This window comes from Bombus affinis, chromosome 6 (assembly GCF_024516045.1).
Source record: "Bombus affinis isolate iyBomAffi1 chromosome 6, iyBomAffi1.2, whole genome shotgun sequence".
Lineage (NCBI taxonomy): Eukaryota > Metazoa > Arthropoda > Insecta > Hymenoptera > Apidae > Bombus > Bombus affinis.
Genome location: NC_066349.1, coordinates 11,704,855 through 11,724,092, shown reverse-complemented (window position 1 = coordinate 11,724,092; position 19,238 = coordinate 11,704,855). Strand labels below are relative to the sequence as shown.

At 25.9% G+C, this 19,238-nt stretch overlaps 3 protein-coding genes across 8 annotated transcripts; 1 reads left to right on the top strand and 2 right to left on the bottom strand.

The window, feature by feature from the left end:
• Positions 1-261: 261 nt before the first annotated feature.
• Positions 262-4,673, bottom strand: LOC126917817 (DCN1-like protein 3). The gene is made up of 4 exons (XM_050725144.1): positions 4,220-4,673; positions 3,725-3,888; positions 3,229-3,521; positions 262-3,144 (listed from the first exon to the last, which is right to left on the bottom strand). The coding sequence occupies exons 2-4, from the start codon at positions 3,804-3,806 to the stop codon at positions 2,551-2,553; spliced, it is 969 nt and encodes a 322-aa protein (XP_050581101.1). The 5' UTR covers positions 3,807-3,888; positions 4,220-4,673; the 3' UTR covers positions 262-2,550.
• A 258-nt stretch (positions 4,674-4,931) lies between these two features.
• Positions 4,932-13,943, top strand: LOC126917791 (activating signal cointegrator 1 complex subunit 3). 6 transcript variants are annotated; one of them, XM_050725068.1, is made up of 12 exons: positions 4,932-5,021; positions 6,251-6,410; positions 6,677-6,768; positions 6,828-6,976; positions 7,061-7,312; positions 7,387-11,583; positions 11,795-12,286; positions 12,364-12,554; positions 12,636-12,804; positions 12,891-13,148; positions 13,239-13,587; positions 13,697-13,943. In XM_050725068.1, the coding sequence occupies exons 2-12, from the start codon at positions 6,283-6,285 to the stop codon at positions 13,783-13,785; spliced, it is 6,366 nt and encodes a 2,121-aa protein (XP_050581025.1). In that variant the 5' UTR covers positions 4,932-5,021; positions 6,251-6,282; the 3' UTR covers positions 13,786-13,943. The 6 variants fall into 6 exon arrangements, with proteins under 6 accessions (XP_050581025.1, XP_050581024.1, XP_050581027.1 ...); XM_050725067.1 differs by lacking the exon at positions 4,932-5,021 and adding an exon at positions 5,521-5,634; XM_050725070.1 differs by lacking the exon at positions 4,932-5,021 and adding an exon at positions 5,575-5,757.
• Positions 13,944-14,265: 322 nt separating this feature from the next.
• On the bottom strand, positions 14,266-18,498 carry LOC126917818 (protein MEMO1). The gene is made up of 8 exons (XM_050725145.1): positions 18,152-18,498; positions 17,397-17,478; positions 17,250-17,318; positions 16,667-16,779; positions 16,421-16,532; positions 16,109-16,328; positions 15,868-15,972; positions 14,266-15,647 (listed from the first exon to the last, which is right to left on the bottom strand). Exons 1-8 carry the CDS (start codon positions 18,201-18,203, stop codon positions 15,510-15,512), a joined length of 891 nt encoding a protein of 296 aa, XP_050581102.1. The 5' UTR covers positions 18,204-18,498; the 3' UTR covers positions 14,266-15,509.
• Between the last annotated feature and the right edge of the window lie 740 nt (positions 18,499-19,238).

The following is a 19,238-nucleotide window of genomic DNA, read 5'->3' as shown; positions in this document are numbered from 1 at the left end:
TAAAATTTTGTAAAATTAGTATAAAATGGATAAAAATTATAAATTTGTGAAATTTCTTCTCTTTATTCCTGAAAATCACTTATTTTTGTTTGTTAAGATTATTAATATTTGTTAATATTGATTTATGAAATGTATTATAATGTATTACACTTATAAAAAATAATATTATAATTGATATCAACACATAAATCAACGTACAATTTTGAAAAAGTATTTTTAATACTACACATTCTTGTAATCAGCATTAAGCTCATAATGATATTATTTCAAGATCATTAATGTAATTACTTAGACAAATTTATACATAAAAGAAATTGAAACTTTATCATAAGTTTTAATGAGTTATGAGAACACTTGATATAAGAAAAAAATTGTTGTGTATTTTTCACTATTAAAATATTTATAAAACTATTACCGCAAAACTTTAATTTTTTGTTTTATCATAACAATAAAATATGTAATGACATTACATATTATGATATATATGTATATTAAAACTATGCATGATTTTTATATTATTAGTATAATATGTACATATACAGTTGATAATAGCATTGTTGACATTCTAGCAATGGGTCAATTACACTAAATAATAAAACTTATTTTTAATACATATCAGACCATGAACATTTAGCTGTAAAAGTATGAAAACTTATATTTGTTGACATTATCAAGCTCCTTAAATGCATTATATATTTTTCTATTATTTGTATTCTGATTACGAAATCAAAATTAATTTTATTATGCTTAATAGTAAATTTTATATATTTATACATAAAATAATTAAATTTTAACTCAAATTTATTTATGTTTATCACTTGATTCATTGCATTGTTACCATATTCTTGACAACAATGCTTTTACATTATTTGATCTCATAAGCAGTTATCACAATAAAAACAAGGTCATATATCTTTTTAAACTAATTTTCAAGATCTAGTTAAACAGAAGCATTTAACAAAGCGTGTTTCAGGTATAAACTTATTACATAAAACTTTTTTCAGTACGTCTGGATTTAAACATAGATATAAGTCCTCATTAAGTCACAAAAATAAATTAACAATACATGTGCGTTTGTTGACTTTAAGTTATGCACATTTGTATAATTTCGATAATTTTATAAAATTGATAATGCTTCATATTGACACAGAGGACCTTTTTTCATATTATAGATGCTGTTAGAGTGCAAAGTACATAATAGTTTCTTTCATAAATTTAATGTACAGTATAATTCTATACAATATTTACTTTCATACTAAATTATTCACTATTTTTTATTTCTTTCTGGGCCCGAATTATGATTTATATAATTTTCATTATACTTATTATTTATACAGACTTTGTTACAGTTTTTATGCAAATCACAAAAAAATAACTAATTATCTTTTAATCATAAATTCTTCTATACATTAAATTTAGCAAATTTTCTATTTATTAAATACAATAATGTTACTGAATATTCTTTTTACTTTACTAATTGTAAGTGACAAAGCAAATCATATTATCAATGATTTTATTCACTTTGAAATATATTATATAAAAAGATCCTCTATGCGAACAACAATTATTTTTAAAATTATTATATTTTGTCTTAAATGTTGTACTTCTCGTAAGTATTGCAGATAAGAGGGCACTGAATATATATTTAAGCATATTTATGATATTTTAAAAATATCATCAATTAATTTCTAAAGTAAGTCTATATGAAGCTAAAAATCGTTTGTAATGATCGAACCTGCAATGTAAATATGTAGCACATTTATATTGTATGCAAAAATATTAACGAGTCATACATTTGTTTAATGATATATTAATTATCATCAATTTTTATAATATTTTAGTATTTTCGAAAGACATGGCACTATATACATATGTGTAATGAATGTTATTATATTCGAAATATGTTTATCAATAAATTTTAATAGTCATTATTCGCGATTTCAATCATGATCGAGTCTTCAAATATTGATATTTAAGAAAATAAATAGGAACATAATTTAAATAAATCATACGTCCGTTTAAAACACTATCATAAACTATGATCACAAATGACTAAATTTGTTTTACAGTAGCATGTTTACACCAGTCCTAAATAAAATTACATCATATATTCTATTTTAGTGAGATATCAAATAAATTTCTTAAGAATTTTTATATAATTGCATCTTTTTTTACATTTATCGCTTTTTTTACCAATATCTTCACATAATTTGAGAAATATTAATGTCTTGAAAGTTGTATATGTTCATACATACTGTATCACAAATTTAGATTATAGAAATTTTGTTCTAATGTGTTCATTAGATGTGCAAGATTTTATATTTATATATCCCTGAATAAAATCCTTTGAACAGTAATTTTTTTAAGAAAGAGGAAAAATTATTTAATAAATTTTCTTGTATTCGATAGTGCATACGAAAAAATAAAAAATTAGTGAAAAATTTAATAATTATTTTTATCGTTTCAATATCAAACAATTTTAAATATTTCCGTTCAAAGGTTAAATATATAATGATAATATTTGTTTATAATTAGAACTTTTTTCGAATATTAATTATCAATAGAAACATCTTTTCTATCGTCTTTGCTGATATTTTGGTTCATTTGATCATTTTCGTATTCTACAAAATCATCAAATAAACTTGGCCATGCTTCTGCATCATCGTAAACGCTAAGATCATCACCGATACTTTCAGCAAAATTTAAAAACATATTCCATGTATCTCTAGGTATGCCTCGAACATGATGACACTCCAAAAATTTAAGCCATCTTGACAAAAGAGGTGGTTCACGTATTGTGAAAACAAGCTTCCAGAGAACAATTGCCATATCAGCTGGTAATATTCTTTGACCGGAATTAACATCTAAACCGAATCGGAATGTAAATCGATAGAGATCTTTGAATAAATCATTGTTTACAGTTAATTCTTGAACAATTTCTGGTAATCTTGCTTGTATACCACGTATACTGTCTACTTTCATTGCTCTCAAACCTATTACAAATTCTTGACGTGTGAATTGGCACATCTGTTTAGCATTTAATTTCCAAGCAAGAACAAGTACTTTAAATTCGTCTGGTGACAATTGTAGATCATTACAAAATCTTTCTATACCATCAGCTAAAATTACATCTTCATGTGAATCCTATAAGAATGGAAAGCAGACATCACTCCAATGTGACAGGTACATAGATGAGTATAATAATAATAATGAACCTCCAAATTTCACCTTATATTGGTCAAATAAAGCATTTAACTTGTTTTCTGATGGCTCTTTCTGTTGTTTTGACTCAGTAGTTGTATTAAGACCAGATGATGTTCCAGATCTACCCAATGGTGATAACCGTGCATAAAATCCCCTTGACGAACGTAAATTACTTTGTACAGTAGGCATAGATCCACAATTATCAGATCCTACATTATTGAATGTTGATATTGTGTTTCCATTTATATGTGCTTCAGGCACTAAGGGCCCAGTTTGTTGGCAAGAATTTAAAAATGAACCTCTCAATTCCATTGTTTCTAAAATCATTACAATTATAATTTATAATTAAGGTTATATTAATACAACCTTAATTGTATATAACTTTATTAACATTTATTAAGTGTATCAAAATGATATGAAAATAACAAAAGTAAAAAATATAATTTTTTCCTACGTATGAATATATATATATATAAAATTACAAACAATATATATTAAATGTAAAAAATAATCATATTACCGTCTTTATAATCAAACGATGAAGAACGAGTGGCAGTGGCTGGTGGAAGAGACACCTTAAAGCACGAAAAACAGTTTCCCATTGATGCTGTCCGTATTTAATGTTAAAGACAATTATTCCACGCATCAGTAGTTCAGTCTTACATTGGCAGTCTTGATCAAAAGCTAAACAACAAAACCAAAAGACAAATAACAATGTAACATATCATGTATATTACAATGTATTACAATAAATTAAGTATATTATAAACATTCATGTGCTTTAATAAATACACACATATATATATAAATAGTTAACAGTTTTCATATATTGTATGCTGATTAAAAATCATTATATTGATACAAAAAATTTTCAACTGAATACAAAATAATTATTTTGTTGAAAATATAAACTTAGTACATGGATATACAATAATATGTCGTCTTAAATTCATAATTTCATTATTGAAAAGATATTGTAATATACAAAATACGATACATTAAAAAGATTTTTTACCTTATTATTGAGGAGGATTTTTGGTCTACCTGGGTCACAATAACCCCAGTAAAGACCCCCCGCAAAATATCTTGCTTTGCCTTCATTCATTAAATTCCCACAAAGTATTTATTTCGCAATTTGTCGTAGTTAAAGTTAACAAAATACTTCAGTTCCAATTCTTTTGAACATTTCATTTAAATGACTTTTAAGTTGAGTTTGTATCTGACTAAACAACACCGTCATTTGTAACGATGTAACCTCATCAAACGATATAATGACAGTATCATTTCATGTATGAGACATATAATCAAACCGATTTATTTCTTATTATGTATCAAAGAAGTCTGTATAAAAAAACACAGAAACAAAGATATATTCTTCGTATTTCAACGCATAATAAAAAAATCCCTTCAAAATGAAGCAACAACGAAATCTTTTTCGTAAATTCAGTGTTGATATGCTATGGAAGTAATAGTCACTAGGGAAAATATATATACCTTAATAAAATTGCAAATCTACGCAAAGAATACAATTTTTATTTTGTTTGTTAATTTATCGAACTTATTTGGTAAATATTTTTCGAATACAATTGAAGAATATAGTTAAATATATAGACTTATTCAAATAATGCCCAATATTTATATAAATAATTTGTTATCGGTTGATATGCTACAAATTATATTTATACCTTTATACAGAAATCTACATCTTATATGTAACCCATGGTTAGAATATATCTGGCAACGATGTAAACATAATCTAGTCAATATAACCTCTTTGTAAACAGTTCATGAAATATTTGTCTTTGTAATAATGTAATGTAAGTGCATAATTAATGTATATATTAAATATTGCGATAAATATAATGTAGTACAGTAGATATACAATAACGCATGTAATATACATATATATATATATAATATAAATTTGTTTTATATTTATATTGGCTAGCTGTTGCATATATTACAATCGCTCATTGAAATTTAAAAAAAAGATCTCTCAGATATATATTTCATAATTTCTAGTCAGACCTTTTTTCAGTAATTTGACACAGTAATATTACACATCTTTTTACATCAAGACTTTGTAAATTAACAAAACCACAATATTGATATGTTCTCAATTGTAGGAAAGGTTAAAATCAAATAATTATCAATCAAATATATTTTTTTGTTTCCAAAGAATAAAGAACTGCAAATTTCTTAACCATTAACATTGCTATTTACGATTAAAATTATAATGTCTGTAATTGCAATGGTAACAGTTTACTGAAATGGCAATAGTGTAGGTTATGTTTACTTTGAAACAAAAATCTTAATTTAGCGCTGTTGTCAAATTTATTCTCATCATCACCATCGTTTGCACTTGACATATAATACACAAAAAATAATTTTAGTGCAGCGTGGCTTTGACAATTGTGCAACAAAATTAATGTACGGAAACAGTGTGATTTTTAACAAATATCAGTAAAAAGTAGTAGTATAGTTACATATTGTTTAATATCAAATTTTAGTGGAAACTTTTATTGAGGATAACATAATAATTATTTTTAAGGTGTAAGGTATTATTACAAATTACACATACACACACACACACACACACACACACACACACGTTACTTGTAGAATACATTATTTTTTTAATTATGAAAATATTACTTTTCTTTTACTTTAGATTTTTAAATTAGTTGAAAATATTTGGGCTTATGAAAATTAAGTAATTTCCTTGTAATAGTACTATTTAAGTAGTTATAGTATAAGTAGTTACAATATCTATATACATATTCCCAATATACGATTGTAATCGTGAATTTATTCAATGGCGTATAATAAATGAACACTGATAAATGAATTTTCAACTTGAAGTTAATGGTAATAACAATAATGCGATAAAGTACTTTCTCTTAGTCCAAAATATATTTTTTTGTGTTAAATAAAGTAAGACTTAGTAATGAATCTTTCTTTTTGTAATTTATAACATATTTACTAAAATACTCAGTTTTCAATAGATAAATGTATTCTTTTTACAAATACGAATTGTGTGTTGCAGATCGAACATTCCAACATATTTTTTAATTAAAAATGCCAGAATTACCACGAATTACAAGATCTTTGCGTATGTTTACAAACCTTGGACGTATTAAAAGTACAAGGGAACTACAACCAAATGATTTATTTAAAAAAGAAGAAGAATATAAAAAATTAAAAAGGTATTTTATAATTAATATTTTATGGAAAACAAATATTTGGTCATAATTGAATCATTAAGTTACTCATAGAATATTTCTTTAGGTTTCAACTAAGAAGACTTATAATTTATATTTACCTAATTAATTAGGACCTGGATAATTTACAACTTGTCATGACCATAATGTTATAAATGAAAAAATATAATAATCTGTGTAAAATAATTCTTTTATATCTTTAGTTTATTACACTACTATATAACTGATACTTATAAGTATATTTATTACAGTGAGTTTAACTGGCAAGATTTATGCAGACATGTACCCAAAGATGCTTTACATCATGTTAATAAACTACGTCAAATTGCTGTAAAAACGTTTGGTATGTAATATCTTTAAATAATAAAATAAAAAATTATTATTTGTTTGTCATTATTTTAGGAGAATGTCCTTATGAACTCATAGATGAATTTTTATTGTTTACTCTACAATTACTAATCAATGACAAGTTGTTAACTAATGAAAAATTCACAATTTTAAAAAGGAAAGCTGCAAATTTAACATTTCAAGATGCTCAGAATATGGTGGAGGTAAATATGTACATGCAATTTTATTATTTATATATATATATATATATATATATAAATCAAAATATTTGATATATGTTTTTATAGATAATTAGAATAATTCGAGAAAGATTAAAAGAAAGTATTTTAGTACTCATAGAAAATAGAGAAACAGATGCTGATAATATTGAAATATCAGAAAGTAAGTTGTTTGGCTCAAAAATTGAATATAAACCTGCAAGAGTATTGTGGCCAGATACTGAAACACTTCGCAGTATGTCTTTAGAAAATATTATTCAAAGTACTGACAATTTTTCGATGAAATATAGAAATGAAGATACAAATCTGTCTAAAACAAAAGTTTGTACTAAAATTTGTTTATATTATTATTTATTTCTGAAAATATTTTAATTACAATTATATTTTCATTTCAGTTTGATAAGGCAATATATAAACAAAATTTGGAGTCATATGCAAAGTATTTTACAGATATGACTTTGGAAGAATTCGAAGAGTTTATTATAATTAGTAAATTAAAAAATCAAAATGCAGAAGATGAATTACTTGATCTTTTAGGTTGTGAATCTATAGAATTTATACAATACATTATTGAACATCGAAAAAGTATTATAGCTTTGAGTTCTGATTCAAAGGTACAAAAAAAGTGTAATACCCAAAGACCTCTAATTAGTGGACAAGTGACTATACAGTCTGAGAAAGAAAAACAGCTACTGAAACAAGTACGAAAGAAGGAAAAGAAATTAAATAAAATATCAAATAAACGAGAAAAAAGAGGAGAATCTGAAGAAAATAGTTTTGAATCATTAGAATTATCCTTAAAAAAGAATGAAGCATTAATAGAAATGCATACACCCATATTTGAAAAAAACGTTACAGACAGAAATACGCGAGAAAATATTCCCTTTGTATTTGACTCCAATATATCCAGTAGAACAACAGCTGGTTATGTATCGAAACAACAAATAATGTTACCACAGAATGCAGTAAGAAAAGATACAGAAATGTTTGAGGAAGTTTCTATACCCCCTCCAGAGTCTCAACTAATTGATGTAAATTACAAACCTGTTATGATTGATTCCTTAGATGATACTGGACAAATGGCTTTTAGTGGTATTAAATCATTAAATATAATACAAAGTATAGTATTTGATGCGGCATATCATACTAATGAGAATTTATTAATTTCTGCTCCAACGGGTGCTGGAAAGACCAATGTTGCTATGTTAACTATAGTACATCAAATAAAGCAACATATTGAACATGGTCAATTAATGAAAAATCAATTTAAAATAATTTATGTAACCCCAATGAAAGCTTTAGCAGCTGAAATGACAGCAAATTTTAGTAAAAAACTTCAATGTCTTGGTATATCCGTTCGTGAATTAACTGGAGATATACAATTGACTAAATCAGAAATTCAACAAACGCAAATGATCGTTACTACGCCAGAAAAATGGGACGTTGTTACTAGAAAAGGTACTGGAGATATATCTCTTACTAGTATTGTAAAATTATTAATTATCGATGAAGTGCATTTGTTACATGGTGATAGAGGGCCTGTAGTTGAAGCATTAGTTGCTCGAACATTAAGACAAGTAGAATCATCACAAAGCATGATAAGAATTGTTGGACTTTCTGCAACTTTACCAAATTATCTAGATGTTGCAAGATTTTTAAGAGTGAATCCACATGTAGGACTCTTTTATTTTGATCATCGATTTCGACCAGTACCCCTTAGTCAAACATTTATTGGTGTAAAAGCTACATCACCGTTGCAGGAAATAAATTATATGGATCAAGTATGTTACAATAATGTTATAGATATGGTATCTAAAGGACATCAAGTAATGGTATTTGTACATGCACGAAATGCTACTGTTAAAGTGGCACAGACATTAAAAGAATTAGCGATGAAAGATGGTACACTTAAATTATTTATACCTGAAGGTCAAGCAAAATTTACAAATAAAGCGTTTGCTAAATCACGCAACAGGTATCTAATTGAATTATTTAGCAGCGGATTATCGGTACATCACGCTGGTTTATTACGTACAGAAAGAAATTTGGTTGAAAAGTATTTTGCAGAAGGTTTAATTAAGGTATTAGTATGCACGTCAACATTAGCTTGGGGTGTAAATTTACCTGCACATGCAGTTATTATAAGAGGAACAGAAATATATGATGCAAAACATGGCTCGTATATCGATTTAGATATATTAGATGTTTTACAAATCTTTGGTCGTGCTGGTAGACCACAATTTGATGTATCTGGTCACGCTACTATTATTACTTCTCATAATAAATTATATCACTATTTATCATTATTAACAAACCAAATACCTATTGAGAGTAGTTTTATTAAATATTTGGCTGATAATTTGAATGCTGAAATTGCATTAGGTACAATATCTAATGTAGAAGAAGCTATAAAATGGCTAAGTTATACTTATTTATTTGTTCGAATGAAGTTAAACTACCATGTTTATGGAATTCTTCCTCAAGTTATTATAGATGATCCGAATCTAGAACAAAAAAGAAAAGAGTTAATTGATATAGCAGCTAAAGCATTAGATGAAGCTAAAATGATTCGATATAATATAAGTACAGGAGATTTGAGTACAACAAATCTAGGACGTATTGCAAGTCACTTTTATCTTAAATATGATACTATTGAAATTTTTAACAGACTTACAAAACCAATTATGAGTGAAGCAGAAATACTTGCTATGATATCTCAATCTCAAGAATTTGGACAATTGAAAGTACGAGAGGATGAAATGAACGAATTGCAAAAGTTGATTCAACAATATTGCGAACTTAACGTTCAAGGCGGTGTAGAAAATATACATGGGAAAGTGAATATTCTATTGCAAACGTACTTATCACATGGTCGAGTTAATTCATTTTCATTGATATCGGATCAAGCATATATTGTGCAAAATGCAGGACGCATATGTCGAGCATTGTTTAATATTATGCTAGGACAAAATCGTGCAACGATGGCTGGTCGTTTATTAGAAATGGCAAAGGTAATTGAAGTGCAACAATGGAGTTTTAAAAATCCTCTCTGTCAGTTTCATTGTTTATCTCCAGAAATTATTAATAAAATAGAAGAAAACGATTTGACAATTGATAGATTAAATAATATGAATGTTAAAGAAATTGGAGATATTTTGTATAATCAGAAAGTAGCAGCATTGGTGAAGAAATGTTGTGAAGAATTACCTGCATTAGAAATGGAATCAAATTTACAACCTATTACTCGCACAGTTTTAAGAATACGTTTAAAAATATATCCTCAATTTCGATGGAATGACAGTGTTCATGGTAAAGCTTCAGAACCATTTTGGATATGGATAGAAGATCCAGACAGTGATTTTATTTATCATCATGAATGCTTTAATATGACAAGAAAGATGGTTTGCAATAAACTTGAACAAGAGCTTGTGATGACTATACCATTACAAGAACCATTACCTTCTCAATATATAGTAAGGGCAACAAGTGATCGCTGGTTAGGTTGTCAAAATATGCTACCTCTAACATTTCATGATTTAATTTTACCTGAAATATATCCACCACATACTAATTTGTTAGAGTTACAACCATTACCCGTAAAAGCATTAAAAGATCCACTATTTGAAAAGCTTTATAAATTCTCTCATTTTAATCCAATACAAACACAAATTTTTCATTGTTTATATCATACAGACAATAATGTCCTGTTAGGAGCTCCAACTGGTTCAGGGAAAACAATTGCTGCAGAAATTGCTATATTTAGAGTATTTAAGCAATATCCAACGCAGAAGATTGTATACATTGCACCATTAAAAGCTTTAGTTAGAGAACGAATAAAGGATTGGAAAGTTAGACTTGAAGAACAACTAGGAAGACAAGTGGTAGAACTAACTGGAGATGTATCACCAGATATTAAAGTTATAGCAAGTGCGAGCGTTATTGTAACTACACCAGAAAAGTGGGATGGTATTAGTAGAAGTTGGCAAACAAGAGCTTATGTCAAGGATGTTGCTCTTATTATTATAGACGAAATTCACTTATTAGGAGAAGATCGTGGTCCTGTATTGGAAGTTATTATTTCAAGAACTAATTTTATCTCTAGTCATACCTCAAAAAAATTAAGAGTTATCGGACTTTCTACAGCATTAGCTAATGCAGTGGATTTAGCTAATTGGCTTGGTATCAAAGAAATGGGGCTTTACAATTTTCGTCCGTCTGTACGACCTGTACCGTTAGCAATTCATATACACGGGTTCCCAGGGAAAAATTATTGTCCTCGAATGGCAACAATGAATAGACCAACTTTTCAAGCGATTAAACAGCATGCACCATCTAGTCCATCCTTAGTGTTTGTTTCATCACGCAGACAAACACGTTTAACTGCACTAGATTTAATTGCATACCTTGCGGCAGAAGATAATCCTAAACAATGGTTACATATGTGTGAGGAAGAAATGAACACTATTCTAAATCACGTACGAGACTCAAACTTAAAACTTACACTTGCATTTGGAATTGGGCTTCACCATGCTGGTCTTCAAGATAGAGATAGAATGATTGTTGAAGAATTATTTGTGAACAATAAAATTCAGGTATACATTTAAAATATTATATATATATATGTATATATACTTGCTACTTATAACATTGTTTACATCCTCAATACTTAATCATTATATTACATTGAAGAAGTAACTCCTTTTAACAAAGGAAAGATATTTCAAACATATCAAATTTGATAAAATATTTTATAAAGTCAACCAATTAATACCTACTAAAATAAAATAAAAATATCATATTTAGGTGTTGATTACAACAGCTACTTTAGCTTGGGGTGTCAATTTTCCTGCTCACTTGGTTGTAATAAAAGGAACAGAATATTATGATGGTAAACAACACCGTTATGTAGACATGCCTATTACAGATGTACTTCAAATGATAGGACGTGCAGGCAGACCCCAATTTGATACTGCAGGAGTGGCAGTGGTTTTAGTGCATGACTTAAAAAAAAATTTTTATAAGAGGTTTCTACATCAACCATTCCCAGTAGAATCAAGTTTACTAGCTGTTTTACCAGATCATATAAATGCTGAAATTGTGGCTGGTACAATTAAAAACAAACAAGAATTATTAGATTATTTAACCTGGACGTATTTTTTTAGAAGATTAATGAAAAATCCTAGATATTATGATCTAAATGCTTTAGAACCTAACACAATTAATCAGTACTTATCTTCTTTGGTGGACAGTACATTAAAAGTGTTGATAAATTCACATTGTGTGATATTTGACCAGGTACATAGAATGGAATTAAAATTTTATTTCTAACTTGTTATACAAAGGATAATTTACAATATCTTTATTATTTCTAGGAAGAACAAATTTTATATCCACAATCAATGGGTAAAATAGCATCATTTTATTATTTATCACATCATACTATGTTAATGTTTGAGGAATCGTTACAAGAATTTCTAACATTAGAACAATGTTTACATATTTTATGTAATTCTTATGAATATAATGAACTACCAGTAAGGCATGACGAAGAATTATTAAATGAGCAAGTGTCATCTTTACCAATAAATAAAAAAAAGTATTTCGAAAATTTTATTTTGTTCTAATATGTTTAATGTGTAAACAGGGAATTAAGCAAAATGTGTCGTTACCAAGTAGATAATTACTCATATGGTTCTCCACATACAAAAGCATTTTTATTACTTCAAGCACATTTTTCAAGACTTCCTTTGCCATGTGTAGATTATATTACTGATTTAAAATCAGTACTTGATCAGTCAATTAGGATTATTCAAGTATGTATAGTTAAAAGAAAACTATTATATCACTTTACATGTATTATAATTAAAATACTCTTTAATCAATACATATTTATTTTTAGGCAATGATAGATACAGTTGCAGAACATGGATGGTTAGCAAGCGCACTTATGATAATGAATTTGCTTCAGATGCTTATTCAAGCTCGATGGATTGATGAATTTGCAATTACTACATTACCACATGTAAATTCAGAACATATACAATTATTTTCGGCGTTGTCATCATGTCTTCCAAAATTGTGCTTTATTATGCGCAACAAATATAGTACACTTGTAGAGGTGCTTGGTAAAGACTTTCAAGAAGAGCAAATATTTCAAGTAAGTAAATATATTAAACTTTTAACTTATAATATTGAAGGTAAATATTGAAAGTAAGAAATTATTAATTATCAATAATTTTAATTCTAGATACATCAAGTAATGAAAGAGATGCCAATGCTTCATGTCGAGTTAAGTATAGAAATGCACGATGAAGAACAGAGAAACCAGAAGATTATATCGCTAAAGACTGACAATTCCGATCGTATAAATATTTGCAAAGATCAAGATTATATACTAAATATTACAATGAAAAGAAAAAATAAGTCTAATAACTTGAAAGCACACTGCCCTTTGTTCCAAAAAGGAAAGGATGAAGGTTGGTTTCTGGTTTTAGGTAATACTTCTAACCTAGAATTATTAGCTCTAAAACGAGCATCTGGAATAAATGAACAACGCAAATATTATCAATTACAATTCACAGCACCATCAAATCTAGGTAATTTTTGTTTTTGTACATATTTATAATTATTTATATAATTTTTCATCACATATAATAATAACTTCCATTTTTCTTTTTTTAAACTAAAAATTAATTTTTTTTCAAGGACAAACAACTCTAGTGTTTTATTTGATATCCGATTGTTACATAGGACTGGATCAAGAATACAATATAAAACTAAATATAATATCTTAAAATATAAATTTTATTCCACTTAGTAAATGTGTTAATTTTTTCTAAGAGGTAAATGTAAACAAATTATTTTGTTAAAACTTATTGTTATGTTATTAATATTTATAAAATTATTTTAATAGCTGTAAGTACTGCAATGAAATATATATTTAAATTATAAATCTTTTCGATATTTAATTTTTTTAAAAGGGTACATATAAATTTATATATATATATATTTTTTATTTATTACACGACTATGAAACATATATATGGATTGTTTTATGTTTTTCATACAAATGCATATCTTATCAATTTAGTGTACAAAGATAAAAAAAGTAACATTCGAAGGACCAGTTTTATAATTTCACATATTATGGATCAATGAAATTTAGTTTTAAATTCACTTTTAAAAGTAAAAAATAACAAAAGAAAATCATATCCAATATTTCATGAATTATAAATCATACGTATAGTTTAATATGAAAATGTTTCCTTCTAACATTAGTATTTTACCAAAAGTAAAAGAATATCAATAATGGTATAATATATTGTGTAAACATTTTTCCACACTGATCCTCCTTTACATTTATATTATGATATTGTAACAATACAATATTTGTTTGTAATTTCTTATGCTAACGAGGAATAACAAGATAGTAGGGTAGGAAGGATATGAGATCATTTCATTGCTTTGTTTTAAAGAGAACGTGATTAAGTTGTACACTATTAACCTGTAATATTTCACTTGATATTGATCAGTGCAGACTGTTCATTCTAATGACCTAGAAGAGGTACATTTTAATTCTAAAGTTTTAGCATTATGCTTGTGTAAATCCCTGAGACAAATAATGCAATTTGTGACAAAGTATTTTCTATTCATTGATTTTATTAACATTTATTGTCTTAGTAATCAGAAATAAACGTCAAATGTTATTAAATTAAATTTAAAATAAATTTTTTAAATAAATAATAATTTTATATTAATAATATATGTTTTCAATTGACAACTAACAAAGTCAAATTTATCCATTGTAATAAACATTTTTCTATACTTAAAATATAATTCATAAATATTTTAATGCTTTAACATTTAATAGACAAAATATAATTATTCCGTTTTCGTTATTTTTTTAGGTTATTTCTCTAAAACTTTAAATTAATAACATCAATGTTCAATATATTTTGTTATCTTATACAATTTTTAAAGATATAATAAAATCAACCAGATAAATTAATAGTTGAATATCTTCCTTTTTCTCTCTTTAGATTGAGTCTTTCCCTGTTCCATCAATAGATTGAACTTTCTGCCTTTTTAGTGTATATGAAATGCACTTTATATATTATTATTTCTGTAATTGTAGTACTAATCAAAGCAAAGAAATACTTAAGCTCCTTCCATAATAGAAATTTGGAAGTACTGATTATTTCTTGTAAGTAATAAACCGAAATATTTTTAAAGCAAAAATTTGACGATAGTACATTTCTACTCATCACATTCATTGCAAATATTAATATATTCTTTCTCAAGCAATTGAGAAAATTTCACACAATATAGTAAATTGCAACTTGATTTTAAATGTCATTATTTTTCTCTTTAAATATAAAACAATTTTTTTAAAAATTATAATTAATGCATCTTGATGATTAATAGGTTATTACTGCCGTTTTTTTTTTTTTTTTTTTTTTTTTTTTTTAGTACTTTCTTTCTGCAAATTCTCTGAATAACAATAAAAATGTATACTGTATCACTCAAGAACTAAGGAAGCACTGGCATAACTAACAGAACTATCATTCATATTATTGCACTGATTGCTTTGAGCATATTTAAGAAACTTCAAGTTCATTCTTTGGCCATTAGTATTCCCTTTTAAAGTATGAATTGCCTGTTAAAATATTAATTATAATTTCAAAAATTGTATCTTATTTCATAAAGAATATTATTACAATTTAATATAACTATATAAAATTTATTAGAGAAATCATTAATTCCAAATATTGAAGACTTATATGTATGTATAGTAGACTAGAAAATACATCAATATTTGACATTTTTTTAATGAAAGTAAAAATATACATAGAATTTAAATAAATAAAAGCTATTACCTGTAAAAGAACACTAATAGGATGTCGGCCACATATTGTATTACCATATTTTTTAAGATAATCGGTAAACATTGTGGGATTTAATGTTTCTATAATGTCCATACCCTGTGAATTGTTATATAATACATAATAATATAAACAAGTTTGAACATTCGAGTTTATAAGCAAGTATTTAAACATTTATTTAAATACATGAAATATTTGGAAATAAACAATGACATTATGCTTAGATTTTACATACCATTTTATCAAGATTTTGAATAGATCTATAAATGGGGCCACAGGATCTATCGTAATAGGTATAACGAAAACGCTGTCCCCAATGACAGAAATCCGAAGATATAACAAGTAATGTTTGTGGATCAGCCATATATGGTGCTAATAATCTTCCATAGAGTGCTTCTTTTTCTGGACTTAATGAACCCACTAGTATAGGAATTATTGTGAAAGAATCTTTAAACCTATATTGATATAAAATTTGAAACAGAAATTTATAATAAATGAAAATATAATAGTAATTATATATATATAATAAATATAATAATAAACATACCCTTCCATAACTTTTGCAATAAATGGCAATTGCATTTCAATGCTATGTTCTTCTTCATCTGTGTTTAAATCCATCCACTCAAAATGTCTAGTCTCTTCAAGTTCTCTGTACACTGTCACATGAACAGAAGCCTATATTTGAACTAATCTTTGATGATAATTCATATTTAGAATGTAATTAATTTTAATTTTGAATATAGAAATAACTTTATTTAAATTTGAATATTTTATGTTATAAAATTTATACCTTGCTGATCAATATGTAGATCATACAATGGAGTTTGATAAATCGATGCAGAAGAAAGAGCACAGCCTGCTAATCTGACATGATGTGATGGACCAAGAATAAAAATCCTTCGCCTATGTAATAATAATATATACTTATGTTAATATATGTTTAACCTCCTATTTCAAATAAAAATTTAAAGGTAAATAATTTTATTTTTGTACATAAACATAAAATTCATGTCAAAAATTAAGAAGAATAATGAATTCATAATATATTTATATAATTATTAAGAGATTACATGTATGCTGTTGATTGTTCCAATAATTTAAAGTTACCATTTTTGATAATATATACAAGAAAGACAAAATTGAGAAAAAATATATTTTTATGCTAAGTAAATTTTATTTAAAAGAATTTGAGCTACTGATTAAACTAAACAAGTATGAGGTATAAATAAAGATTCAGAAGTACAATATTTTTAAATGTCAAACCAGAAGCTTTTTATATCAAATTGTATTACACTTTATAGAACATATATTATGTCATCCATCTAAACATTTTGTTATAAAATACTAAAAAAAGAATTCTTTAAAGAACTTACACTACAACAGGACTAATCTGACGGTATGCAAAACCAGCACATGCTCCACAATAGCTGTAACCTGCATGTCTGTGAAATTTTGTTCGTATTTCAATAAAGATTCTTTAATCTAATTGAAAATTATTCTAATGTACTATAATTACTGACGGGGCAATTATTGCCCTAGCAGGTCCATGTGATAAGTCTGCTGCACCCAACCAACCTTCTAATTGTTTATTTAAGTCCAATCCTGTATAAAATATTCAATATATATATACATATATATATACATTTCATAAAAGATACAGTATTAATTACTAAAATCTAAATTTAATCATAGGTTTTCAAAATTATCAATGATAGTTTCAGAATACATAACAATGTAATTCCATAATAAAAAGTTCTGTAGAAAAAGATATATTATAAAGTATATTTAACATACCATAATAAACTGTTTATTAATTTATGCTTTCTCCTTTATAATATCTGTCGTATAATACAAATAAACATTTCTTTTTTCATTTTTACGTATAAATTTATCCTATGTGTATAGTAATATGAACATATACTTTGTTTAAAAGTGGACTACAATGTAAAAAAACGACATTTTTATAACCATGATTTATTGAAATATTACTTTACAAAATACCTACAATGTAATAGACTTAGTAGAATTATAACAATTATTATTAATAATCTTTACACGATTAAATACCAATTTAAATATTAGCATATCATTGTATTAAAAAATATCGAATATTAGATGCATAGATTTGTGGCTATTTGTCAACGTACCTGCCACAAAATATACAATGATGAATGTACACAAAGGCAAAGAAAATATAAGAAATAATTCTCATTGAATTATAGGCAATTATTACTAAAACTAAACAAATGAAAAATATAATTTAAATATTGCTTACCAGAACCTGCGTACCAACTACCAGCATGAGTTGCTCTTCTAATTAATGCCATTTTTCACTTTATTACGCTAATTTTTATTTGCTTTATTCACTTTTTATAATAAATATCTTTCCACCGTATTTATATTTTTATAAATGATTTGTTTAGTGCACCGATGATTAATCCTACTTATATATAAAATGTTTATAAAACTAATCACAAAACTTAACTTTTACTTTGCCATGAACCATACGCTTTTAATAACGTTGTATAGTACATTGACACAAACTAAAAGAACATTTTTTAAATGTAATGAAACAAGAAATAGATATTTCAGAACCTACATACTAATTTCTTACAAATCTTAAAGAAAGATTTTTTTGTATTTCCTTTGCAATTAAACTAAATAACCGAAGCTTTTATATGTCAAAAGTTTAAAATACAAAATTTCACTACGATACAGTAATTTCAGTGATAAATCAGAAATACCTTTTATTATGGAAAAAAGATGATTGGTATGAAAGCATTTCAATTATTTTGAAATAAATAAAAGAGTATACAAGTGTAATTATATCTTCTCCATAGATTAAGTGAAACAAAATATATAGAAAATCAAGAGGAAAACAGTAAATATAATGTAAAACATAAATAATTGAAAAGAGAAGATAATGTGTGTATATACATATTAATATTTTCAATATATATCAGTAAAAAAGAAGTAAACAGACTTTTATATATAATTTTAATCTAAAACATGGTTTTTTATCTTTTTTGAAAATATATATCTGCAACTAAACAGGTGCAATTTTATTACTTTTAATTAATTAAAATGTAATAATTCATTGAAAAAGGTTTATTTTTTATGATTATTTCCTGATAATAAATGTTACTATTGTTTATCTTTATTTTATTTTTAGGATAAAATATTGTATATTATGCATAGAATGTTTCTTATATTTTGATAATTTTACATTTCATATTTATTTAATTGTAATCTGATAAATAATAATCTCTATAATTTTATGGAATGAATTGAATGTCTTGAAATCTGAGATTTTTCATTTTAATTGTTATATATATTTCACTAGAATTAATACTTTTCACAGA